The 27,639-nt window shown below is 40.2% G+C and overlaps 2 protein-coding genes across 5 annotated transcripts in view; one reads left to right on the top strand and one right to left on the bottom strand.

The window, feature by feature from the left end:
* celf4 (CUGBP, Elav-like family member 4) overlaps positions 1 to 14,981 on the top strand; it is a 94,623-nt gene extending 79,642 nt beyond the window's left edge. Inside the window, exons 6-14 of the mRNA XM_030728528.1 lie at positions 839 to 979; positions 1,361 to 1,499; positions 2,041 to 2,193; positions 2,553 to 2,663; positions 3,933 to 3,995; positions 4,362 to 4,442; positions 5,871 to 5,954; positions 7,020 to 7,214; positions 10,167 to 14,981. Of these exons, the coding sequence (XP_030584388.1) occupies positions 839 to 979; positions 1,361 to 1,499; positions 2,041 to 2,193; positions 2,553 to 2,663; positions 3,933 to 3,995; positions 4,362 to 4,442; positions 5,871 to 5,954; positions 7,020 to 7,147 (900 nt within the window). The 3' untranslated portion in view covers positions 7,148 to 7,214; positions 10,167 to 14,981. The remainder of the gene's footprint in view (positions 1 to 838; positions 980 to 1,360; positions 1,500 to 2,040; positions 2,194 to 2,552; positions 2,664 to 3,932; positions 3,996 to 4,361; positions 4,443 to 5,870; positions 5,955 to 7,019; positions 7,215 to 10,166) is intronic.
* Positions 1 to 27,639, bottom strand: part of kiaa1328 (KIAA1328 ortholog) — a 57,628-nt gene that overhangs the window by 27,326 nt on the left and 2,663 nt on the right. For 2 of the 4 annotated variants that reach the window (XM_030728527.1, XM_030728525.1), the window contains exons 6-11: positions 23,378 to 23,502; positions 21,794 to 22,179; positions 21,468 to 21,686; positions 21,239 to 21,334; positions 21,064 to 21,155; positions 20,787 to 20,895 (exon numbers count right to left, since the gene is read on the bottom strand). In XM_030728527.1, coding sequence (XP_030584387.1) covers positions 20,787 to 20,895; positions 21,064 to 21,155; positions 21,239 to 21,334; positions 21,468 to 21,686; positions 21,794 to 22,179; positions 23,378 to 23,502 — 1,027 coding nt within the window. Of the gene's footprint in view, positions 1 to 5,721; positions 6,010 to 15,430; positions 15,684 to 20,786; positions 20,896 to 21,063; positions 21,156 to 21,238; positions 21,335 to 21,467; positions 21,687 to 21,793; positions 22,180 to 23,377; positions 23,503 to 27,639 lie in introns of those variants that run through there. The other 2 variants (XM_030728526.1, XM_030728524.1) reach the window with 2 other exon arrangements.

The following is a 27,639-nucleotide window of genomic DNA, read 5'->3' as shown; positions in this document are numbered from 1 at the left end:
TAAATCTGCAACATCCAACCTCCTTTTTGTGTCATCCCGTGTCATCCACATCCTGAGGTAGCTGGCAGCATAAGTATGAAGAGTGGCTCATTAAAAGGGTACAACAGGCATTTCTGAATTTATTTGAAGCACCAATTACATTTTCACATTGTTCATGTTTTATCCACTGTACCTTTCACATCTTTATAGCATTCAGTGCAATGAGAGTGAGCTCACATTGCCCACCACTGATGAAAACGTTTGCTGGATAAGACGGTCAACAATGAAAGCTACGAAAAGGAATTTGTTTCTTTGTTTGCTTGAGTGTACAGTGATGTTTTTACCAACATATGGCTATGTATAGATTCAATACTGTTACTTTACAGTTTTGAAGGAAAAACACTCAAATCCCAAAGAATGCTCTGAAATCTGGCAGCTTCCACACAAAGCATTCAGCTGTTTCCATAAGCACAATAGAGCCACTACATTAGTTCTATAATTTAGATTAAAACTCAAAATTTGCCCTTCTGTAAAAACTTGCGGTTATGTCATAAATATTTAAATTGTTGTAATAGTTGAAATATTCTCATCATGAAAGCCTTTCAACAGGAAATTATGAAAAAAAAAAAAAAATACATTGGAACGTCCCTTTTAAATATGACCCACTGTGACTTTCTGGACAAAATGGGCACCAGCTAAAGCTCTGGGGGCCCTTGCCTTGGCCGGACATTTAAGAGAGTGTGTGTATGTGTATGCAAATACGAGCTTATGTCATGCGTCTATCGAACCACATTAACATGTACTTCCTGGCATGTGTGTGTGCATGTATATGTGTGTGGGTGGATGGGTGGGTGAACAGGGTGCCTCATCCAGTCTGGTGGTAAAGTTCGCCGACACGGATAAGGAGCGCACCATACGCCGCATGCAGCAGATGGCTGGTCAGATGGGCATCTTCAACCCTATGGCCCTGCAGTTTGGAGCCTATGGAGCCTACGCTCAGGCAAGACGCCCCACAGAATTCCTTTTTTTATCCACAGTTATTTATTCAGTGAGCCAGAGAGATTAAACAGAGTGCTGAAGCCCGGCTCAAATTTAAATCTAAAATATCAAAAGAAGAAATAGAAGTCATCGAGTCAAATGTTAATTAACAACAACAACAAAAAAAAACCATAATTAAGGCATACGCACTCTATGAAATTTAATACATGGTTTTCACCTCCTAATATGCTGTTTCCCATCTCTGAACTGTAACTCAGTAGTTCCACTTTATCTCTACTTCTTTTTTCTGTCTTGTTTGCCTTGCTTAACTCAAAGCCTTGCTGCTCTTTACTTTTATTACTTTCTGCCGTGCTTACAATCCCCTGTTCTTCTCCACCTGAAGGTGCAGCAGCAGGCAGCCTTGATGGCATCTGTAGGCCAGGGAGGTTACCTCAGTCCAATGGCAGCCTTTGCTGCTGCCCAGATGCAGCACATGGCCACCATAAATGGCCTCCCAGGAGCACCGCTGACTCCCACGTCAGGTAACTGGTTTAAGATCATATATATATAAAAAATATGGTGTAAATGAAAATTAGAATAACTTGGGAAAAATTGAATATAAGTATGAGATCCTTTTGAAAATAGCAGTAGTAGCTGTTTAATAAAGTGTATTTTTAATGACTAAAAATAGTATGTTCCTTTAAGACCCTACAGTAAGTTTGCAGTGGAAAAATATAGTCGAAAGGAACAAAATGCATGTTCCCAGACTCACTGAAGGAGTGTAAAAGAACATAATTCTAATACTGCATAATTAGCAGTCATTTGATATCAACACAGTATTTGCTAGTCTCAAAAAATATGTGTGAGAGTTACATCTAATGGCTGTGGTGTCACTGTAAGGGCCATACTTGGACAAGGAATCAGCCCTGACATTTAGTGTCTTCACCGGCCCACTGGACCGGCCCCCTTGACATTTGCAAGAGTTACTAGGTGGCCAGTCAAAGTAAAACTTCTCCATAATGTCCTGAGGGGAAAAAATGCATTGTTTCTCTCTGTCTTTGTCTGTCTGCCCTGTGGCTGCAGGTGGCAGTACTCCACCAGGCATCAGCGCCCCCACAGTGACCAGCATCCCATCTCCAATTAGTGTAAATGGTTTTACTGGCATGGCGCCCCCGCAGGCAAACGGACAGCCCCCTGCAGAAGCAGTTTTTACTAACGGGATACACCATTACCCTGGTAAATATGATCATCTTAGAAGCATGTATGCAAACACACAAATATTCAAAGGTGAAGCTTGAGTCTCTTTAGACACACGTCCACTGTAAGCAAACATCAACAGGACAGTGTGCATGCTGTTGGCTTACAGACTAGAACAGCCTCGAAGCATGTTTGGGAGGGGGTGAGGCCAGACGAATGTATCCTACAGACAGCGAGGAAGTCGAGGCGATTATCGTTTGGCAAAGGTGTTGGGCTGCTGGAGTCTAAATATGCTCTTGTGTCATGAGCCGTGGCTAGTACCTTATTGGCTGTGCTTGTGAAGAGGTGGAAGAAAAAAAAAATCTGTCTTCTTTTTTTTTACACTCTTGTCTCCCCAGTGTTGCAGGAGGTGGTTTTTAGAGAGGACTCAGAGAAAAACGGCTTGGGCGTGGCTCCGCGGAGTTGTTTTGGGGTTCAGGGTGGCTGCTTCCTCTCATCTCTCTCTGAAGGTAGCGCTCTTTCCCACCAACCCTCATCCCATTTCTTTCTGAGCTCAGGGTCAGGAAGAAGATTTTTGAGCCTGTGAAATAATGTGAAGATATCATATCAAACTGAAATGTACTTCTCTGCACTGAAAAAAGGCACTGACTTCTTAGTGTTCCAGACAGTCTAGTAAAAAAAAAAAAAAAAAAAGTTCCTTGTGGTAAACCTGTATATACAAATACAAATCATTTTGTTAGAATGAACCTACGCCTGTGTCTACAACATTCACAAACTCGCAATTCCCCTGGCAAAAATGTATCAGCTTTACAAAGAACGACAACACCACAGAGAACTGAATTCTTTTTGAACAGGATTTCTCCAGTTTTTTAAGGTTTATTTGAGCCCATAACTCTTCTTCTTTTCTTCTGGCTATCTGTGGCTGTTCTTCACTGTTACTGTTAGTCCACAGCGTGCTCAGTATTTCTTTGGTTTTAAAGGATATTGGAGTTATCAGTGTGCGTGTGTGTCTGTGTGTGTGTGTGTGTGTGTACACATTTTATCTTTGTGTGTATACGTGTTTTTCCTCAGTGGTGTATTTATTGTGCATGTGCTGTGCGTACGGGTGTGTAGCATTAAAGTGTGGCACGGCATCGGTGGTGGTTCACGTGCAGGGAGACTTTGCTGCAGGTCTGTGAACATGTGAAGCGACAGCAACAGGCGTGTCCTCTGTGGTGTGCGTTGTGCTCGTCCTGTTGTTACATGTGTGTATTTTTTAGGGTGTTTTGTGTGATAGGTAGAAGTTTAGGTACATGTGTTTTCTGTTGGTGTGGTGACAGTGGAGTCGTGTGTTGGGGGGGGGTTTGTTTGTTTTTTGTGGGATTTTTTTTGGTCTTAACTGTGGTCTGTCAAAGTTTTGCTTTTCTGTTTTTCTTAAAGAAAAAGAAAACTTTTGAAATGCTTTGGGGGAAACTTTTAAGTCTAAGGGCCTGCAAAAGAGAGGGAGAGGTTCAGAATTCAGTTCCTCACACACTGAAGCGGAGTGAGTTGACTCCACGCTGTTCGGCTCTCTAACCTTTCTGCTTTTCTTCTCTCCGCCGCCCTCCTCCCTCTCATCCCTGCTATATATTACTCTCTCCTTCCTCCGTGCCCTCTCCTCCATCTACATTCTCCCTCCGTCTCTCTCTCTCTGTCTCTCTCTCTCTCTCTCCCTACACACACACACACCTCCATCCATCTGTGCTCCCCACCACAACCACCCCCCCTTCTTTTTCTTCTCTGTGTCTCTGTTGAAGCAGCTCAAAGTCCCACTGCAGCTGATCCTCTCCAGCAGGCTTACACAGGAGTCCAGCAATATGCAGGTCTGTCTGTCACTCTCACTGCAGCACTGATATGTGTGTTTGCATGTGTGTGTGTGTGTGTGTGTGTGTGTGTGTGTGTGTGTCTGCGGGAGGGAGGGCGAGATGACAGAAAGAAGGACAAGGATAAACATACCTTTGTTCAAAACTTGAATTCTGATATTGTAACTTTAAGTGTTTCCTTCTCACTACATCAATTTATTCTCTCCGCTGTGTTGGGTGTGTTTGTGCAACACGTAGACTCTATTGTCTGTTATCTGATCGATTGCCTGCTGTGCCCCTGCATATATCACATTGTTTGTATGTATCCGAGTGTGCGCTCTAGTCATGACTGTTATCTGATCCGCGGTGTGTGTTTGTGTGTGTCAGCAGCCTACCCCGCTGCATACGGCCAGATCAGCCAAGCCTTCCCCCACCCTCCACCTATCATTCCACAGCAGCAGAGAGAAGGTAACGCTCACGCACGGCACGCTCCCGAAATATTCATACATGCTGCAAAATAATAACTCATACTCACTTTTGTTCTTTATCTTATTTCTCTCGCCTGGAATAAACGACCACATTTTAAGAATATACAGGCAATTCAAATGCATACTGTGTTTTTGAGTGATTTGAAATGCTGCCAGTTAGTCTGTATCAAAAGTAAATTATTCAGCAAAATGTGAGTTTTACATGACACAAAACAGCTTGATTATTGATGGTCTTTTTTTTTTTTTGGTCAAGTAACATTAAAAAACAGAGCGAAGAAGGGAAAGTGAGTCAAAGAAAACGAAGAATATTACAGAGTATTTCAGACTCAGCTGTAAGTCTTCTCGTGAACCTAATGACCACCAGGCTCAACACCCAAGCCTGGGACCTTACTGCCCTCTTGTGGAAAATAAAATAAATATTACAGATGATTTAACAGCTGTGGCAACCCAGAGGCTATATTTGAAGCATTTAGGAGTCATAAAGTAAAAGGTCCCATCAAATTATTAATATGAAGAATGTTAGCTTCCATTATACTTAAAATTCAGCAACCACCTGACCACTTAAGGTTACCCAGCAACTATAACTGAAGCCGTGGAGGAAACTGCCCTGCACTTTTTATGTTTGTGCAAAATCTGAAACCTAATAACAGGGAAATATTACGAAAACACAAAGACTTGTACTCACAAATGATGATCACTCACAGCGAGTCCATTGGTTCTTGCAGGGTCTACATGGGTTGCAGTTAGAGATGCAAAGTTAAACTGGCTGAATATCAGACTGTGTCGAACTTGTGTGGACTAGTGAAACAGGATTTTTTTTAAAAAAAGGGTGATCTGATGTGGCTAACCGGAGCATTCAATGTACATTTTATTTGAAAGAGTTCCCTGCTTCATTGTCCAAATCCATCAGACTTCCCTAAAATCCACTTTGTCATATTTTAACTTATTGCTTAGTTAAAACAACGTTCCAAAGGAGTTAGATTTACCATCACAGAAGACCTACGCTGGCAGAAATTAACAACAGAGTACCAAATTAAAAGTCAGCTCTTCTCACTAACTAAAAGTTAGTGAGAAGAGCTTAGATTAAAGAATGTAGGCCTTTTATAAAATAACCAAAATTATTCTATTTTTGGCAGAAAATTGCATTTATACATCATTTAGGAGAAGCTGTCAGAGGCAACAGATTTTCACTGCCTTTAAGCACACTATGACTAACAATATGCTCTTCTACTCTCTTTATCTTTTACTTTATTCTTTAAATAATTTCTTACTGTCATCGCAGAATTTTCTCCTCTCGTGGTCTCCCTTTTTCATTCTTACTCCCTTGTCTCTTTCATTGTCCCTTTCTCTGACCTTTGCCTTTTATCGCTCTCTCTTCTCTTGCTTTTCTCCCTTTCTTTCCATGCAGGACCGGAAGGTTGCAACCTGTTCATCTACCACCTCCCTCAAGAGTTTGGAGATGGAGAGCTGATGCAGATGTTCCTGCCATTCGGTAATGTCATCTCCTCCAAAGTGTTTGTGGATCGGGCGACAAACCAAAGTAAATGCTTTGGTGGGTAAAAATGAACAAAACCAAAAGATTATTGGTTATTTATTCTGATTATTCTTTTTTCTAATCACTTTTTTTGTACTGCAGTCAATACCCCCTCCCCCTAACCTCCCGACACCTCTCCCTTTAAAAAAAAAAATGAAGAGAAGAGTAGATCATTTCTGTGCAGGTGTGCCGTTACTAATAGGAAAGAGTGGATTTTTCTTTTTTTTAAGCGTTACAGACAGCTGAGATCTGAGAACTCAGCTGTCTGTTTTATCTCCCTATTACGACTGTGCTCTTCATGACATTTTGTATAATACAAATGCGGGTGTGCAGTCTTATACCCCTGTCTATAGCTCGCTTTCAGCAACAACAAAATTAATAAACTCAGAATCTCACAGTTAGTCCACCACGCAAAGATAGAGAACTGCCATCTCACGTTATGCTGCTGACGGCGCAGTGTAGCCGAACGCATAATTATGTTGGCAAATTATAAATGGATTGTGGAGAATGTTTTATGGAGAGTCCATCAGGTGCAACCCATTTGCAAATTAGCTTTTGCTCACTAATACACTACATTAATGTATTTCCTGAATTCATGTTGCAGTTTTGAGATGCAGGTTTTAATTTGTTATTTGATGCTTTTTTTTTTTTTCACATCACAAGTGGAAGTTAAAAAGTAAAACTGAAATGTTGCACAACCACATTGATGTTTTAGTTATAAACCCCATTATCGGTGCAGTTCTCTTTGTTAAAAGTGTAATGCTGTTGTTGTTGTCATGCTATTACACATCTGTGTTATGTTGGTTTAATTTTTAGCAATCATGGTATGTTAGATTTGTAATTGTTCTTAGTTTTATGTCCAGATTAAAGGATTTCATTATTGTTCCAGTTTTCATGTCATACACATCTGTAAAAGACTAATGAATCTTAATGAACTCATCTTCACTTTACATGTTTTTAGTACCCCAGACTGTCCTTGCTTCCTCATATAACAATATCTCCCTCTTTCGGCCTTTCCCCCAGGGTTTGTAAGTTTCGACAACCCAGGTAGTGCCCAAGCTGCCATCCAGTCAATGAATGGCTTCCAGATCGGCATGAAAAGACTCAAGGTGCAACTGAAGAGGCCAAAGGATGCCAACCGCCCCTACTAGCCCCCCGCCCCAGCCAGCCACCGCCACCCTGGCGGCCGGGGCAGCTGTAGAACACAGGGAAAGACAGGTTAGACATCAACCTTGACTCCTTGATAAAGATGTGTTGTCTTGAAAGCATGCACAGACGTTGCATTATTATACTGGCAAACAGCAAGCCAGTTGTTGGCGTTGCCTGATGGGTTTTTTCCACAGTTTCGTAGGATGCTCAGTACAAGTCTGTTTCCCAAAAATTAAAAAAAAAAACAAAAAACTGGAATATTGTGTAAAACTTTATATTTAATTGAAAATAGTATAAAGACAGCCTACCAAGTATTAACATTGAACATTTTTTTTGTTTGCTTTTTAATATATGCTCATGTTGAAGGATTTTCTGCAACAATTAACTGTTTTTTTGTTTTTTTCATTTGTGAAAAAAATTCCAACAACTGGCAGGTCTTGACTGCATACAGGTAGCTTTAGCCCCAGCACTCTTAATATGAAGCTGTGCTGTTGTAATACCTGCAGAACAGGGTTTGGTATTGTCTTGATGTTATAAACAAGGCCGTGTCTCAAAAAGACATATGTCAGCATATGTTGCTTCAAAACCTTTATATAACCTCCACTATCACTGAGCCTCAGGTGTTCAAGTTATCCATGTAATGTACAATAATGCATCCCTATACCATCTGAGATATTGGCTTTCATCCCTCTACCTCAGAGGATGCAGCATCCAAGAATTACAAAGGTAAATTTATGATTATGATTCATAACTTTACTTTTACTCTTTGCATTCTTCTTTTTTTTTTTTTTAATCTTTGCATGATAGTTGCAACTCTTTTTGGATGATGCATCATTATTCTTTAACTTTAATTGCAGTACCACATGAGGGCCTGAAGATCACGGCCATTCAGCATCATTTTTCATCGATATCTCGTGATTCTCAGATGCCACCTCGCTGGGAAGCTCTCTTTATACCCAGTTGTGTTCATCGCTGTGTATGAAAGCGCTAAAAGAAAGCACGCTCACTGAGCATGCTCATGTTTTCAGTGAACGGTGAAATGAGTAAATAGTCTTTGCAACTAAAGGACGAGAGGAAATTCTCCGCCTGTTGGCTTCTGGTCTTCCCCTTTGTTAATGATGACGATAACAACTTTCTGTTATCATTAGTCAAATGCAGATATTTACCAAGACAAGCCAGAGTGAAACATGACTTTTTTTTTTTCTACCAGAATCTGTTCTGATTCAAACATTCATATGGACTCAGCTCAGCGACAGCTGCATTGTCTAAAACTCTACTAGCTTTAACATGCTGACAACGGTGTTACAGCGCATCATGTGCGCCACATGCACTTCACAACACCTGTTCGCTCTTGCCAGAGCAGCGTGTTATCGCGCAAACAGGTGATGCTCACATTGCCTTCTCTAGGTGGAAGACACTATTTACTCCATTCATCGTTCAGCACTGACTGAAGTAATCCACACATACAAGGGGCGAAGCACTGTGAAAGCACACTAAGTAAAACATATTGAGAATATAAGATGTTAAATGTAATTATGTACACATACCAGTGTGCTATGATAACATGCATCTATATTGAAACCGAAACCTTGTTTTGATGTCAGTTTCCAGGCTGGTTGAAAGAAAGAAAGAAAAAAAAAAAAAAAGCAGAAGCATTTACTTACATGTAGCCTCCTCTATTTGCAGAACGACTTTACAGTAAGTGACCCTGTATGCTACCCTGTAGGTAAAAGATAATTGGTAAACGGTTCAGCATGTTGCACAGGGAAGGAAGTGCTTCCGAGGGAGAGGCATTTATTACCCCTCAGGCGGGTAATTGTGCTGTTCCTCTTTGTCTCCTCCCTTCATCTCCGTGATGGAGAGTTTAGGCTGTGTCGTTCATTCACTACTGATGACTTCATTCAAGGGCAACTTATCACCCACTCACAAACTAACTGAACCGTACCAGACAGTGTCCTGAGGCAAATCACTGCAGGCAGAAGAGTACAATCTCATATGATATTGTCGTATATATAAAAAAAAAAATACAATTTACAGTATGTTGGAGAAAACATCTTTTGATTTCCTTCTTTTTTCTTTTTTTTTTTTTTGCCAGAGCATCATTACACTCTCAACTGATTAACAAGCTGCTTTTGGACCTGCGTCATCAGTTATGCTATTATTATTATATAAAGAATATAATAATAACGCGATATTGGCACAGCAGCAAGCTAGAGTACTCTTACTTAACATCTAATGACACGGTAAGGCGTGTCTTGATTAAAATCCCTTCACCATTTCGAAAACAGGAATGAACAGTTTGTTTTAAATAGAAATGAAAAATTAGTTTCATCACATAGAAGATAAGAACGGAGCCGCTGCCAGGAAGCCAGATTAATTCACTGCAGGATGAGCACTGATTTGTTTTCAAAATTGTCTCAGCAAAATGATCTTTGTTTATCCACACCAGGACTTAGAGTCTTAGCGCTGGCTAAGACGCTTTAGAGAGGCAGGTGTCCTGTAAGTATTCTGCACTGCTCCATCTGCATGTAAATACAGCAAGAATCAACACTAAAGGAGCACACAGAACTGATGATATCATTGCTTCCGATATAGCCAATGCAAAAAAAAGTCACAAAAAACAAAAAAGAAAGGCAAATATCTCCTCCATCATTTTTCTTGTGTTTTCCGATATAATGTAGAGATCTCTAATGGAATGAAAGTTTAACCACAAAAGCCCGAGCTATCTCATTCAGTTATCTAATACAGATCCAAGTAAGTACACAAACCAACCGCAAAACTAGACACACGTTCAAACACACAACTTGCCAATATCCGAGTGCAATTTTCACGGGACGCATCTAGAAACCAAAATGATCTGTGGAAAAGCTCGAGCCAAACCATGCACTGAATGACTGCCTGTACAAAACTGCAGGCATCCTCCTGGATATTGATGCACGGGGCCACAAAACCTTAAACTGTGTTTCACTTAACGACATATTCTTTTACTCAAACGGGTCCTTTTTCTTCTGTGTTTTTCAGGTTTTGTTGAGCTGTTGATTATTTGCTACCCACCACTGAGCGCAAACTCAACATCTGGACCACTGAGGCTGCTTCAGAAACAGAGGAGAGAGAGAGAGAGTGATGACCGAGTCAAGGACACCTCCTTTTTGGATGTACTAAAACTTTGGAACTCAGAGCGAATTTGTACCAGCCTGGTTAGCCCCAGGACTTTTTTTTTTCCTCTTCTGCACACATATACACACTTCTTTCCTCACAAAGCCCTGCTTGAATGACAGCTACCTTTTCTGGACCACAAAAACTTTTACTTGAACAGTGAGGGAGGGGGGGAGAGTAAAAGAAACTACATCAAACCTACTTACAATGACCAACCCCACTGAACTCTTGAAAGGAATATGGATGTCAAAAGTCCAACAAGAACAAAACTTTAAAAAAAAATAATAAAAAAAAATTAAAAAAAACATAAATAAAAAAAAACATAATAGTGGATTGCCGTAGGAGATCTTTCATTAAGATGGTGTGGAGCAATTGACTTTTGAAGACCAATTTTTAAGATTTGAATCAAGAAGGGACAAATTCTCTGAGAGAGAACTTAAGTAGGAATGTGATATTTTCAGGACACAGATTGGCTTCGATTTGGGATGGCCATCTTTAGCTCGGAGTGCCTGTCCGTTTCCAGGGGATACTGTTGCCGAGGAGCGCCATAGCAACAGTCTCCAGGGAGTCTTATCCATCATTCCTTAGTTGTTTTAGGGACCAAAAGACCAAACATTTTTATTGCTGAGGACTTGTAGCTCTAATATACTCGGACCACTGCATCTCTGTCAGTCAGTGTTAACTGGTTGGGGAGTTGCATTTAAAAGAAGTGTACATTACGAATATATACAACACATGTATATATACATATATATTGCTGATATGCTTTTTGAATACAGGCAAAACTATTTCAGATGACCAAATGGGGTCTCTCACTTCGCTAGTTTACAATTACTCAAAATGTTTATTTTTTTCTCTTCTCATTTTGTCTTGGGAGGGATGGCGAGTGCATGGGAGGGGCTGCTCCGTATCACAGCCTTATCTTTTTTAACTTGACATCCTAACCTCATAGATAGAATAACATCAGAAATGTTTGAAATATATGAACTTGTTTATATTTGCAGTACATATATATGTATAACAGGCATTCAAGCAAATGTATTCATATATACAGTATATATGGATAAATAGATATTAATCACAAATATATGTATTTATATGCACATATTTTATATATGTGTGTCTGTATATAGAACGGCTACTGACTATGTTGAGCTGTAATTTTTTTGTAGATTTTAGCTGGAGTTTGAAGCATTGCTCTGCTTGGGAAGAATCGCAAATCTGGCAGCTCCCAAAACTGCAGGCATTCCTATCTCTGATTACCTATATGCTGACACACGATATATTGCTAAAAGATTCATGTGTGATGAAACACATATGGTGTACATATTATCTGAAAATGCAAAAAGCCAATCTCAGTAGCAGGCTTTAAGAGAATCAGGCTAGATGATTTTAGAGGAAAAGGACAATTATCTTCGACTCTATTCCAAACATATCTTTTGAGCTTTCACACAAACACTTACACACACACACACATTCACACGCACACAAACTTCTCTTTGAAACTTGAACCAAAATGAAAATGTCTCACAACCCTTGCTCTCTTTTGCATTCAGTAAAGTGCATGTAGCGTATGGGCTGTCACCATGTCAAGGTGTGCCTTGTCACCTGCAGAATCTGCCATCAAGCACTGTGCTCTCAGAAAACAAAGAAAAAAAAACTGAACACACACACTACTGCAAGTAGCCAACGCGCTATTATGATGTCAAAACTACAGCCTGATCCATATCATTTCTCAGCCACATAGAGAGCTTCAGTGCATGTCAAATATAACAAATTGTCCAAGCACTGTTGGCCCATCATTGTCTTTGGGAGAAAAAAAAAAATGCATTTAGAACTAATGTAGATTCATGCGATACCACTTCAAACAAAAGCGGGCATTAGGTAACCTGTTAGCACAGGCACTAACTTGCAAGGCACCTGAGACTAAGTTCCACTGGTTGGAGGGTAATAAAGGGTAAAAATCAGGGTTGCGATTGGCAAGACGCAGCTTGATAAGGGATGCAACTGAGCTTACTGGACCGAGCAGGAGGATTTTAATGGCTGTGAAGGTGATGTAATACTGATGAATATGTTATAGAGTTGGCTTCCCCTTGAACGGAGAAAAAAAAAAAGGAAAAGGGTTTATACTTGACATGAAGCATATCCTTTAGAAACTGTTATATTGCCTTACGTTAAGTTTTCATGCAATTATATATAAACATAAAACTCTAATGAAACTGTAAAATGAAGCAATAAGTGTGAAAAGCCATTTACCCATCGCACCTGCTGTATAACTGAGGCTGCTCTCATATTGCTTTAGCGTACAGTTTCTCATAATAGTCTACAAAAATGGTATAAACACCTAGTATAAACCTGTAAAAGGTCAACAGACTTGGATTTATTAGACCCTGCATTCAACACATATTGAGCTGGTGGAGATTACTCGATGAATATTTATATATATGAATATTTATAAGGCTATATGACACTTTGGAAGACAATGCTTCCTGTTGGGTGCTGTTACTAGTTTTCCCATAAACTGCTCATTATACTATTTCCCCAGTGTCTCTGTTTAACCTTTTTAGCAGTTTGAATAATTTAACATTTACCTTCCAAATCCAGTGAATCTAAAAGACACCAGTGCACATCCCAGAATGCCTCTGTTTGTGTTCTGTGGCACTTAACAATCTCCAGAGCACGGCATACAGTTAAACCAGATGACCATCAAGATTTTTTTTTTTTGCTCTGACAGTGTCTTTGGTGGGCTAGTGCAAAACCGCTTGCTCATCATCCTGACCTGTCTCTGTCTAACAATAACATCTGAGGCTAAATATCATGTCTGGTGTCCCTGATCGCCACACTGTGTGCCCTTTTTGACTGCCCCGCTGCTCTGAGAAAAATGAAAAGAAAAGAAAAGAAAAAAACTGTCATCACAGACTGTGCTTCTCATATGATTTGTTTGAGCAATCAGTCATTTTTCCATAAACAAGTGAAATGAGGAGAAGCCGAACGACGTGCGAGAACTAGAATGCCAAGCGCCTCATCTTCATTTGCTCCGACTTTAAGCTGCAAGTTTACATGAGAAAAGTAAAGCAAAGTTTAGTGGTTCAAAAACAAGAAACAGAGCAGAAGTTTGAATATAAATATATATATATAAATATATACATAAACTGATGAATATACTGTAAATTGTTTCTTTTTTTGCTCTGTTTTCCTCTGTACATAGGTTTGCATATTTTATAGGACTTTTACTTCTATCTACAAGGACTGGATAAAGTAATTTAAATACTTTAAAAAAAATATATGAATGAAAACATGATAATGCTCATTAAAAACCAGGTACAAAAAAAAAAAAATAGTCGCTAGGATACGGTACAAACTGTAGGACCTGACCAAGGCATTTATCCAGAATACAGTCAGGGAGAGCATTGACCTCAGTTAGAGCTTAGACACACATCGACCTATTTTATAAAAAGAAATACTTTAATGGGTTCTATTCATTTATCTGTTTATTTAGATATTTATTTATAAGTCATGTCTGAGATGATATGCATGCTTTCATGGCATTATTTTTTTATGAGTTGGTACGTGACCAAATAGTTTTTATATGACATGCATGGGCCACTGTTGTGGTCCACAGATGATCATTGTTCCTGTCTGCAGGACCATGCCTTCAGCACTTCTTTGATGGAGAAAAACACTCCTTTTGACCAAGTGATGTCAAAGACAGATTTTAATTATTTATTTCCTTGTTTGTTTATTTATTTGTTTATTTATTTGTGCTGTTTGACTCAAGATCTGAGCTCTCTTATCGACACCGATCCGTTTGCTTGAAAGTGCTACCTTGAACCACGACGCATCTTACTTTAAGTATTGGAAATGTAACCACCACCAAGACCGCTTTGACATTTTTTCCCGTGGCTAGCAAAATATTCACAACAATGCAGTACAACACTAAAGCCTTATGTATATTTGTAATTATAAATTCATACTGTTTTGTTCTTTTAAAAAAGAAAAAGCTTTGTTAAAAGATTGTTTAAAAATGAGATGCCACCTTTAAATAAAGTGGGGAAAATGTAATCCCTGGTAAAAAAAAAAAATAAAATAAAAACTCAAATCAGCTGTTCAATCAGATATGTATTCACAACACAAGATCCGCCTTGAGGTCAGTATAAGTTGCTGCTAATATTTAATGAACTAAGGTCTGATTTATTGTTAACCGCTGGCATCAAATGACTTTTTAAAACTGTACCTTCCTTCCATTTCCCCCCATTTGTGCTTTGTATTGTTTGACAGAGCTCTGATCTTGTTCAACTCACATGTTCTATCAAGAACAAAATTCAATGAAAACTGCACTATTTCATCCGAAAGAAAATTGAGTTCCTATCATTTTTATTTTCAGTGCTGTTATCAGTGATTTTATTTCTAAAGCTCAGTAGTGTTGCTAGAATCACATTTTACTTCATGTGGTTTTCAAAGTGTTCTGGAAATCTATTTCCCAATTTCAGCACATATGGAGGGGGGTGATGAATGTTGCATATTAAGCTTTGCCAGGTTCCTGATGAGCCAAGCTTCTGATGGGCAGTGCGCTTTAGGCTCCCGCCCCCGTCTCTCCAGACTGCACCATTCTCTGGTCCCCTGGACTCTTCTTTTGTAATTCTAAATGAATGATGCGTCTCAGCTTAGCCCAATAATAAAGCACAGTCTAGAATAAAATACTCTGTGTTGTGTCATATTTACTGGTGATAACTTCTTAATGCAAGATTACCCATGTTACTGTGACACAATTACACCAAAGGCACCGAGGCAACGTCTGACATAGGATAGTTGCTGCATGTGTACAATATTTCCATAAATCAGTAAGGTTATATAATTTATGTCTTTTAGCAAGATGCACAGATTAGATGTCATATTGGCTAAGCTTGGATACATTTTTCACAAACTAGAAAAATCAAGGCTTGAAAAATAGATTGTTTAAAATGTTTATTAGGATTAAAAAAAATTATAGCAATATTGCAATCCACAAAATCTACAATGTCACACTGATTATAGAAAATCAATTGAAAATTAAATGAAATACACATAAAAAATAATAATAAAAATTTGGAAGAAGCTGGTGAATATCCAGTGACTTGGAGCTTTGTTGATCCTCTTTTTTTTTTTTTTTTTGGTCAGCAAATGAAGAAAATATCTTCCAGTATTTGGCTTTCTTCCAGATCTTGCTGAGTGCTTTGAGGACAAGGTCCACCAGGGGTAAGCATGGTTCGGATCACTGATTTGGAGGCAGCAGGAGCCGGTCTGTGTTGCGATGCTCTGGATCTTTGAGTGGTTGTCTTGCATTGCTCAGGTGCAGAGACAGGACTAAAGATATCCAATAACTCAACCAGAGAAAAGTCCAACCTGAAAAAAAGTACAACTTGTTTTTTTTTTTTTTGCTTTTTTATTGCATTGATTTCATTTAGGTTTCTTTTTTTTTCCCCTCTCCACAGCTTGTTTCAAAGGTTGGATTGACACAGGCTATATTTATGATACAGAACCGAGTGGAGCCCTGTAGAGAGGCAGAGCTTTAAATGAGCTTTCTATTGTGTTTTCATTGTAGCAGAGGAATGCACACAGAAAGCCTGCCAGTTAAATTATGTGCCCTCAAAGTTAAGCAGAAACAGAGCAAGCTAAGGGCCCGGCATCACAATAGCACAAGGCTACAAAGCAATGTCTACTTAGAGCTAAAACACTTGGATGAGATTTTTGCTTTCATATTCTCTGTGTTAACAACTGAAAGGCGAATGACAAATATTTTCATACAAGTGTTAACAAATCTTTCTTGGTGAAGTGCCTACTGAACCCTAACAAGCAGCGTTAACAAGTTGAAACCACTGGGGCGTCCCAGCAGAAAAACACAGTTTTCTTGCAGGTGTGAGAGAACAAGGCGGAAGAGAACCCAGTGCCTTCTCCCCTGGAATAGAAATGAGGGGAATGTGCAGTGAAATAAATAAACCAAAACAGGGGAGATTAAGCTAATAGAGATTCAATCCCTCAGTCTGGCTGGTTTGATAAATTATTCAGTGTATACACAGTCGAACGACGGCCATTCCAGATACAAAACATGAATTCTTTAAAGCACGCTCGACTGATGTTGCTAACATAATTCTCTGCTCGTTTAAAGCTGCATCGATTTGCATCGCGCGGCTCTGCACACAGCTCTCCCAGGTAAGGGCGATCCTTGGGATGTACTTGTTGATATGCGTGTGGGTGGTCAGCGCACAGACACAGTGGTGGAACTTCCAATCAGGGCGCATTTATGTTCCTCAACACGTAACGATGGACCTTGATATGCCATGTTTTCAAAATAACTTCAGGCTTCACATGTCAATAGCCGAATAGCCTTTAAAGGGCTGTATTTTTGCTTTAGCAACATGTATTCATGTATCTACGTTTAAGCAAAAGGATTTGGTGAAAAAACAAGAAAGGAAGCTCAACTAAGTAACTCTGTCTTCCTCATTTGGTCTCCTGCCTGTCAACAGCAAAGGAGAAAAGAGGAGAGAGAAAGAGTCAGTGTGTGTGTGTGTGTGTGTGTGTGTGTCTGCTTGTAAGAGAGTCTGGAAATGAGTGCTGCTTTGTGGATAGAGATGGAGGCAGAGAGGGAATGTGGGGGAGGGACTTTGGCTGGGTTGCTTCACTCGAAATGTGAGAATTTGCATTTTTATTTGTTGATTTATTTAACGGACAGGGCTCTCAAACAGCCATCCATCAACAAACGACATGTTGGTAATGAATAATGCATCACTTACCGGCGGTCACAATCTATAACAAGGGTAGTGCGGGGGGTAGGGGGTACAGTTTGGGCAGCAGTAGGGGGAATGGCAGTGGGTGGGGTGAGGGAGGGCTGGTGGCACAGAGATTGCATGAGGGCTAAAGAGAAGAATGCCAATAGATTTTCAGAGGGGGTATACAGTGCAACAAAGAACTTCATTTCTTGGCTCCAGTTCGCATGAAGTAAAGTTGTGAATTGAACTGCTAGATATTTATATCTCCCAAGGGAGTCCTGGCAAAATCTATTTTACTGCGTGCCTACAGATAAAATGCATGGACAGCAGTAGCAGCAGCACAAGTTTCTGTCACTGTTTAAAAAAAAAGGCTTTGGGCCTGGAATGTGGGGTCATTTTGAGAGCATCTGGAGACGCTGCACTGCCAGCATGAAGCATTTAGTACTTTTGTGGCAGTCACTATAACAATAAAAACACTTAGGTAATGTAACAGAAAGAGAACTCGGACAATATTTCACCTTGATTTAAAAATGTATTATAATGAATGCTATGAAACACTAGATATGTACTGCTCTGCTTTCTGGTACTTTTTAAATGCTTCGAGCTCATATACGAGGGAATCTTTTGAGTACAATAAAAAAAATAAAAATACTGGACTTCATTCTCCCAATTTAACAGTTGTGTATGTCTCTTTTCTAGCGCCGTAAGGCCAGATAAAATTTTCAGAAAACTTCTCCAGCATACGCTACTCACCACCTCCTTCCCACTCATAACTTTCACTGCTTGTTTGGCTTCTCTCTTTCATTAAAGATAGCCGTCTCGCCCCGGCGCCTCTTTTCATTTGCAGTCCAAACAGTAAGATAAAAAACCTATAATGGCCACTGCGTATATCCCGCATGTCAATTTCCCAGCCAATCAATAGCAGGCGGGCAATGGCAGGAAGGATGAAGATGAGATGGGTGGGGTGCGCTGGAACTGTCTCATTACTAACTAGCACAGGATTCATGAAAGGATTAAGAAGGTCACTTAATGTTAACCCCAGTTTGGTTGTGAAATTTGCACATCACGATTGAATTGGTTGAGATTAGACGGTCACAAGGGGCATGCTGTTGCCAAGCGAAGGACAAAGCTTCAGGTAACACGGGAAATCTTACAGCAAGAGAAGGGTTTGTTTTTTTTAAACAAAAGGAAGGCTTCTTATCCAGCTAAACAAGCAGATACAGTGTAGGTTTGGAAAACTTTGCTCCAGACTGACAGCAGATTTTCATCTCAAATGTTATTTAAATAATAGAAGAAGGATTTCATAGTGATCACAAAGCCATTCTTTCTCTAAACAACCTAAAATATCAAAAACTGATGTGGTTTTTCTCATGATTTGCTGATATAGCTAGAAAAACAACCTGGCTATTGACGATTTCGCCTTCATTTTTTTCCCCCCCGCACAGGAAAATAAATATTTTTGAAAACTAGCACCAAACCACACATTGCTGCTCTGCTAAAGTCAAGCCGCTTTGACAGGTTTCTGATGAGCTGAGAGCAACAACATATTGCCTTTCACTTCATTCACTGAAATCTTTTACAACTATTTTTACGCTCTATATTTTGAACACCAGCTCAGGAAAAGACATATGTCTAATACAAATCAGTGGATTACCAAAGGATTATAAATATCTGAAAAGATGCACATGAAAAAACATGTTGCAGGAAAACCACAAAAGGCATCTGAGAGACAGACTTCCTCATTACTGGCAGCAAAAAAAAAAAAGACACTGTATCTAAGAGTAGAACAATTTTAATAGGCTTTGGAGGTGAAAATGAATGGTAATAAGATCTGATACTCCAGATCCCCTGCCGGAATTAATGGGCATCTGCTAGAGCTCACAGTTCAACTTGGACCAGGCGCTGCTTTATTTAAGAGTTAATCATCAGAAGTTGGAAACTTTGAGCTGTTTTGAAGAACTATCCTTCAAAACAAGGAGGGGGAAGCTGTCGTACAGCTACTGTATCTGCTATCTACCGGTGCATTTACAAAAAGGAAACCTGACATTATAGCAAAGAATTGCTCCAGGGTGGGAATAATAATGGTTTTAAATAAAAGGTCTGCAGAAACACAAATTGTTTTTTAGCATCTGATATTTTTTGCATTTAATTCAACTGTAGCCAAGAATCCCACGCACACGGGCAGCTGGTGCACACGGGCAGCTGGTGCACAGAGCGCGCACACACCAAGACAACACACAGTCAGGTTAATTACTATTCCATGTAAAGAGCTCTTTGCATCTTTAGGAAATGCTTGCACTCAGTGATTCATCCCTGTCCTTAAACCCCCTCTCCCTTCTTACAACTTTCTTACCATTTCCACTACTATCCATCTGAACCTGCTCTAACTTTCCTCACATCCCATTTTTCACTTTATCCAATGCTCTCACCCTCAAACACACTTAACATCTCTCCCTCACTTCTGCTTTCTCTGTCTCATTTCTGTGGCTGAGAGAGACGGGAGGGCAGTGTGTGCATCCAGAAGTCTGTTCAATTACACCTGCTGCAGGATCCCTGCTAGGCCGACTAATGGAACGCAGCATGTCTCCTGACAGGCCGGCCGCAGCACTAGCTAGCCCAGTAAAAAGCTTCAATTAGCTTCTCACAGCTCGAAAAGTTAGCTAGACTAAGAAAAGTCATCATTTAGCCACAAACATTGCATCAACAGCAAGCCCAGGAAAAACATCAAGATTCAAATTTGAATACTTGTATTTTATGTCTGCTGTGATCTTTTTGTTGAAAACAAGAGGAAAAGGCACTCGCTGTCACTGGCTACTGATAAAAGACTGCAATTTATCTCCCCAATTTCCTAAGCTGCTATTTTTTGCTTCATCTTGAATTTCTTTTGGAAGACATGCCTGAGGATGATCAGTTCAGAATTTCACACAAGCACAGATTAACTGATTTTTTTTTTTTTTTTACTTTTAACATCATTGACTATGCTGTTTTTTCATAGCTGTTCAATCAGAAATCTGCTCTTTTACCTAACACAGAACTCAACAAGACCAGTGGTCTGATGGCCAAGGGCCAGCCCCTAGCTTGTGAAGGCTTTTCCAATGATACTCCAATGTACTCTCACTAAGTAGTATTTTCTTACGGTCTGTATTTTTACATTAAAATACCAATAAAAGTCCCTCATCCCACTGCCTGTTCAGATAGATTAAATATGAAGAAAAGCAACCTTTTAGCTGCTCCAGTGCACCACTGGTGCATTTTACACAACTGCAGCACAAATGAGCTAAGAAGCAGTTCAAATGAAAGCTGTCTGTATGCAGATGAACTGATTGTTTAGTTTGCCACAATCTTTAAATCTGGTTGATTTCTTGTAATGTTTGCAGCAGGTGGATAGCAACACCCCACCTCTCTCCTTCTAGCACCAACACCTATATCATGGGTGAGTTTAAGTCATGGGGGGCACAGCATTTACTCCACTACATTTATTTCAAAGGTTTAGCAACTAAATATTTCTTTGCTGTAGATTTATAAAATAAAATATAATACTTTTAGTATTATTAAATTATGAGACACTTAGGCTCTAATGAATTTCACCACACATACAATTTTTCTGAGAACTACTGTAACTAGATTCTCCAATATAACTGCTAAACATTGACCAACATTATAAACATTAAACAGCACTTATAGAATAATTTAATGAAGATTGGAAATATTGCAATAAATGTTTATTCAAGTGTGTTACCTGGTGTCTGGGGTTTTTGGGACTGCAGATATTGAGGTGGCCTTACTCAGGCCTGCAGATAACTTTGCTGGAGATGTGGCCACGTCTCTTGTGGACTGTTTTAAATGTCCTGATGTTAAGAAGAAAAAAAGATTTTTTATTAGACACTTAACAAGGTATTTTAGCTCTACACAAAAGTGCTAAAATAAAATATGTCAAGTATGTATTTTGAGCTGAAATGTTCCCCTGTGTGTACTCCAGAAAGCACATCACCGATTAATTGAAAATAAGCGCTTACCACTGCCATTGTTCAGATGATCAGGTACAGTTTGTGAATGTTTTTCATGCAAGCTCTGTCCTGCAGGATGTACCTCTGCATCTTCACACACACTGTAAAAAACAGACAAATGTACTAACGTGTCTGGGTGATGTATAACATCCACATGTGACATATATGACAAAATCTGCCATACCTGGGGGGTAAATCTTGGTGGGAAGGATTCTGCTCTTCTGTACCTCCAGTGCGAGTATTTGAGCTGCTGAGCTCAGCTTGAAAAGCTTGTTGAAACCTAACAAAGATATCGCAAGTTCAGACACTCTACAATGGCAGAAACTGAAGTACAATATGAAAAACTAAAAGACAGATTAGTGCATACATGTCTGCAAAGTAACTACTATCAACCCATGCAGATATTGTTCTACCTCTTGTAATCAAGATGTGACTGCCGTAGTTGCTGATTCTGTCTCTGGAGTCTTTCCTCCTGCTCAGCCAGCCGTGCATGCAGCCTCTCTCTCTCCATCTCTAACTGCATCTTCTGCAGCAGCAGCTGGTGCTTCTTCTCCTCCCAGTCCTCCTGACCCAGCAGAGGTCTGGTCAAAGCTTCCTTGGCCTCAGAGTCCATGATATTTCCACTATGGAGCCTGTATGCAAATACACATTGCATGCCTTCTCATTTGTGCCTTGCTAATGTTTTAAATTTGACAAAAAAAAATTATACGGAATAACAGACAGTAACTGTATACTGTACCTTTTACACTCATCTTGGTTAAAGGTATCACGAAGGCCAGTAACTAGACGAGAGCCACTGTGATTTCTTCGTTGCTGTGTTCCATAGACAGTGTCATGATCACTGCATTCACAATGATCACATCTGTGGCATGAGTGTGCGCCACTGCACTCCATTTTCTGACCATTATGCTGTTTGACTGGCCCATCAGTTGGACTTAACTCTCTAACACAGGAAAGACCAACAGTGTTCCTAAAGGTCTCTACTGTTCCTCTTCTTCTATCACCATTCCTGTATCGAGGTTGGGGTGCTGCAGTAGCAGCATGGCTGAGGTATGAGCCATCAAAGAGTGAGCTATTAGCTCTGCTTGTAGATGTCCTGCTGGGGAGTTCCTCACTACTATGCACCTGGACAGAGAACAAAGAGGACAATTAATGCATTTTGGCCCATTAAGGAAGCCTCTGAAAAACTGATGGAGTTTTTCAGCCAAAACATTCGACTGCTCCATAAAACTTTAATTTAGAGCTGGCTGCAAAGCTGAAATTTACCAATACGGAATTAGGACTCGCTTAGCAACCTAATTTGCTCACGTTACTATGTGCCGTAAAAGCTCCCCATTTGCTTGCAAGAGCAGTTTCACAAGAGCTCACATTTCACTTGCACTCTATGTGAGTTACTGCAACCCAAGGCATCATTTTTGGTCTATTTCCTTCCATTTTGTGCATATAGTTACTGTGGTGGAATACTGAGCTAAAAGATGCCAAAGAACAGTTCATATAAAAGGTAGTAGCTGAGGACATCCTGTGTAGACATCGATGATGATAATGATAATGACAATAGTGACAATGATGTGCTAAAGTGGTGCTTTCACTATGGACCTTGCATAGCTATGGCATAAAGGGTGTGACCAGGGTTTATAGTAGCACCGACTCAAATCATCTTTTTAAAATTGTAAACTTAACTAGACAATTGTCAACTAAACATAAGTGGCACGTAAGCCGAGATCAGGAACATTATGGGATAAACATAAGGAGGAAAACCCATTTATAGTAGACTGAGAAAGAGACTGTGACTAATTTGCTGAGGGTCAGAGAGCAGGCAAACACACATTATTCAGAGCCACTGCGGACAATGAGGTTGGCCAAGTCATCTATTCATACAGAGGCTGTAGCCAGAGAGGCGTCTTCGCCTTTAAAGTGTCACCTTGAGACAGTTTTTACTAGGTCGTAGTCATATTGAGCTAGTGACTGAAGTGGACTATAGTGATTTGTTATAAATTATTACGGCACTTGGCCATGGGAGAATGTGCTTGCATGTGTTTCCACTGGAATTTTTTGTATGTGACTGATGGCAAACAGGGCTATTTCCTGAATGTGGCTCCCAAAGGAGAACAGCCGTCATTTTATTGTGCGTTTTTCACTGCATGTACACTAGAAACAAAATAGGGATTGTGTGTACATATAACCTATAACACACACACACACACACACACACACACACACACACACACACACACACACACACACACACACACACACACACACACACACACACACACACACACACACACACACACACACACACCCATTTTATCCCATATCTTACCTTGCTGTGACTTGATGTCTGGCTGAGCTGGGCAATGGACTGATTGAGTTTTGCCTGTTGCTGAGAAATGTATTGCTGGTAGAGCCCAAGCAGCTCCTGGCACTCTTTGTATTGCTGCTGCAGACCTGGAGGGCCAAGGGTTAAGTAACTAACAAAGTAAAACAACAGCTAAACTGAAACAAAAGAAACCCCTCGAGTAAAGCATAACCTCCATCCCAGATTTAGCTGAGAAAGAGCGTACTGTGGGTTCCATGAAATTGTGTGACTGAAAGAAATGCAGGCTGAAATATTTTAGTCAAATAGGAAAAAGTTTTCATTTTTTATTCAAAATAAATAAATCTTACACCTTTAGAAATTCCTAATGTGGAACCACTGTGTAGCTCTTTTAAAAAGGTGCATTTGTGCTGAGAAGGAGTTTTGGTAAAGAAAAGTTTCTCCTGTGCAACTTAGAAGATGCTGGATTGAGATCGACAATCTGAATTAAAACCTTGTTTCTGCAATCAATTACACATTGGACCAGAAAAGTAGAGAAAAGGCAAAGCTGAAAAAAAAAAAAAAAAGAGACAGATAAGAGTCCAGCAAAATCAAAGTTGTTGTTGTGGCACAGAGCTTTCACCATCTGGGCAGGGCCAAGCTGTTTTGAGCTGAGCTGGGCAGTGCCACGCCAGGCTATCTGCCAGACAGAGAGCTGGCAGCCACAAGAAAACTAATCTGGAGCGGGAGTACTGCTGCGCCTCAGGAGCCCCACTAATGACAGTGGCAGCACCACACCACACCAGCACATACAAAGATAATGAGGATGAGAATGGAGAGACTGCACACAGACATACTCGCACACATTCAATAATCATTGTCAATCTGACTCTCTGGTACAAACATAAAAACAGCAAGACATGAGACCACAAATTCCCCACCTGTACTGTAAACAGCCCGCACACAAACACTACAATAAAGCAAGTAGTACACACACTCCCACCCAAGCTGACCATAAAGTGTGTTCCTCTAGGCCATATCTTTTTATGACGGTGCCCCTGCTCCCCCAGCTGATGAGTTTCTCAGCATCCATTTGGAAAAGAAACCCTCATTTTAAGAGAAAATCAAAGTTCAAAGTAGAGTCTTATTGAAGGAATAGTTGGCAGAACACTCCATAAGAAAACACTTTGGTTGTTAGAAGACTTCAATCAGGCTGTGGAAATGAGACACAGGGAAAGAGAAGAGAGCGGTGACGACTTTGAATTGAGGAACAGACACCAGACAAAAGCAATGCAGCAGCTTCCATAAACACTAGAAAAACGCGTGGAAATGTTTTGATTGAACCCTCCGTCTAACTAGGGCTCTTCTACTGCTTCACTGATGTCCATGGACGCAGTTCTGTACACAAAACTTAAGGACATCACAAGGACATCACATCATGTAAACCTGAGCTGAGAGATCTATTTATGCAGCATGAATAAAGGTCCTAAAAGGGGAGATAGTGAACAGGCTTATATGACTACGCCTTACTGCAATACAAGATAGTGCGTGGTGTGTTCAGGTAAAAAAAAAAAAAAAAAAAAGGCATATTTTACAACAATAAAACACAATTTCCACTTTATGTCAGCATACAAAGCAGGGACCACACACAATCTAAAACACACAAGTAAAGTCCATCTGTGCTGAACACCCAAGTAGGCTGCAGCATCATATCATCCTAGTGCATAGATGAACATAACATGTGTTAATGTGCTAATGTGCTGACAGGGTAATGCAGTCCCTGGATAGCAAGTGCTAGGTAATCTGAACCGAGTGGCACAACACTGATAAGATTCCACCTCTCAGCCCGTCGCAACACTAAACATGTTTCCTCTACAGCCTTGGACATCAGCCAATGGGGACCAAGCTCTCAGCAAGCCCCTAGTTTACATCAGAGCTGGAAAGTGCCAACAATGACTTACTCCTCCCCCCTGCTCCAAAAATACTCAGAATCAAGGGCTTGGGTTGAAGAGGCTTCAGACGGGGCCTGTCAAAATGATTCACTTCCCTGTCAGGCCGAGGCTCAAATGAAATAATGAAATCCACTTCAAGGTGGAACAAATTTGCACAGGAGGGGGGAATATTTTAAAACCTGCTTTAGCACACTGTGCCAAACAGATTGAGCCTGAGCTGGAATGTGAGAGGTACGGGGGCGGAGACCGATGTGTGAATATGTGTGAGAGTATGAATGTGTGTAAGGAAGAAATGGCGGGGAATTAATAGAAGGAGACGGTTTACATTACTGCTTCAATACTGCTGAATCTGAAAAAGAGACATGAATGCCAAATCTCACAATAAACCAATAAATAACTCCACACATTATCATACAATTATTTTAGAAAATGTCTCCAAATTTCCAAGAGTGACGATAAAGAAAATCCTTCTCAGACATCATTGATCAGAACTCCGAAGTAATACCAGCTCTGAGGCACACAGAACCATGACCTGGGATCTATGGAATATGTCAACTGACACACCTACCAAAGCCCAGAACACTCGCCATACAATTTACACAAAGAATAAGCTCTAGTCTCAAATGACAGCAGCTTTATGTCTTTCTATATCTTCTTTAAGGATACAGACTTTACTACTTCTACACCCTGCAGAAAGAACAGCTCACAAAAAAAGGGGAAAAAAAATCGGTTCAAATGTAAAGCCGTAACATTTACCCATTGGTAGGTAGTAATTCACTGAAAAGGACCACTACACTGACTCCAAGAATAAAAGGTTAGTTACACAACATCAAGACCAGGTCATCATAACACCTACAACATTGGGTTTAATCATTTTTAATTTATCCAAAAGCAAGCGTCTGATGTATGCTTATCACAAAAAGCACACTTGAAAAAATTAGATTCCTGCATTGTAAATGTCACACATCCAAAACCTTTAAGGGCAAAAATGGATTTAGCATTCCTGTGATACAGGAATGCCAATGGATTCCTCTATCACATGCCATTTCAATGGCACTTAGCACAACTCTTTCCATGGCCTCAGGATTCCCTCCAATTGTTTCAGCTCAATAAGTGGCATTAGATGTAGCACCTGCTGTGCCTTGTTCTGGATACAGAAAGTAGAACAGTATACCATGTTAGTAACGCCACCTTGACTCTTGCTCGTGCCAACATGCCCTGAAGTAAAAGGCATCCTTTCTATCTGAAACACAAATTCAGTCCTGTGTGCCAGTCAGCTCCAAATGTCAGCTGAACATCCCAAATATCAAGGGTACTGTTCCTTCTCATCCTAGTTGGCTTGGGGCTAAGGTATAGTCCTACATTCTTTATACCCCTGACAACCCTGAATCTTGGTGAGATAAGATAAGCTGAGGCGTAATGGAATTAGACTTGACAAGACTCTCATTCAGTGTGTTTGCCTTTGGTGTCTCCTTAACCTTTCGGAGAAGTGCCGAAACCTTCTGCCTGAGAAGAGCCTTCGTGACTCTTGCACACACTTTAAAAGACTACGTTCTCCCCCCCTGAGGTGCTTGGATCCAAACACTTTTTCCTCTCAAATACCTTTTTAATGGAGTTTAGAAGTTTGGTGTAAATGCCAAGTCTCCAAGCCAAAGTGCCTTTAATTGAGTTGTGCTTTCCTAATTTTCCCCGCCGCCGTTGCCAATCGTGCAATTTACCAGCCGGGTCAATTACTCTTCATATTTCGCAGTGTTTTTAACCTAAATTGACTGCTGGCCATACTCTAGTTTGACCTGAGCAGAATTGTTATGAAGACAGTAGATTGGGTTGTAGCATTACAACTCTAGCAACGTTAGACATGTTAGACAATCAAGAATCAGCTGGTGACCCGTCCGATCTCATTTTCTACAGGAGAAACTGAGAGATATTCTCTAACACTTAATAGTACGGGAGGGTGACAAAAACACACGGTAAAAAGCAAATACTGTGGTCTTCTCTGTAAATATGAAAATTCATCTTTGGATGATAAGATGATTTTGATGGTTTAGGGAACGGCTCCAACCATGAAATTGATTCTGTACACGACAGCGGATAAGCTACAAGCACTTGCAAAAGACAACTCCAGCAGACATCAAGTAATATAAATTCATCTGCTCTACTTCTCTGCCTTTTGTATCAGATTGAAGGGTCTTGCCCAAAGACTGTAAGTAGCCTCGCCTGAGACAACACTGCCCCCTGCAGACTATCTTTTAGAACAGCACATACAAAGGTAGAATCATATAGTAATCTACCACAATGTGCCACAAGGTGTTGGCTTTGTGAAATTTCTTCCATACA

Source organism: Archocentrus centrarchus, chromosome 5 (genome assembly GCF_007364275.1).
Source record: "Archocentrus centrarchus isolate MPI-CPG fArcCen1 chromosome 5, fArcCen1, whole genome shotgun sequence".
NCBI lineage: Eukaryota > Metazoa > Chordata > Actinopteri > Cichliformes > Cichlidae > Archocentrus > Archocentrus centrarchus.
Note: the sequence above shows the minus strand (reverse complement) of the source record. Positions and strands in the feature narration are given on the sequence as shown.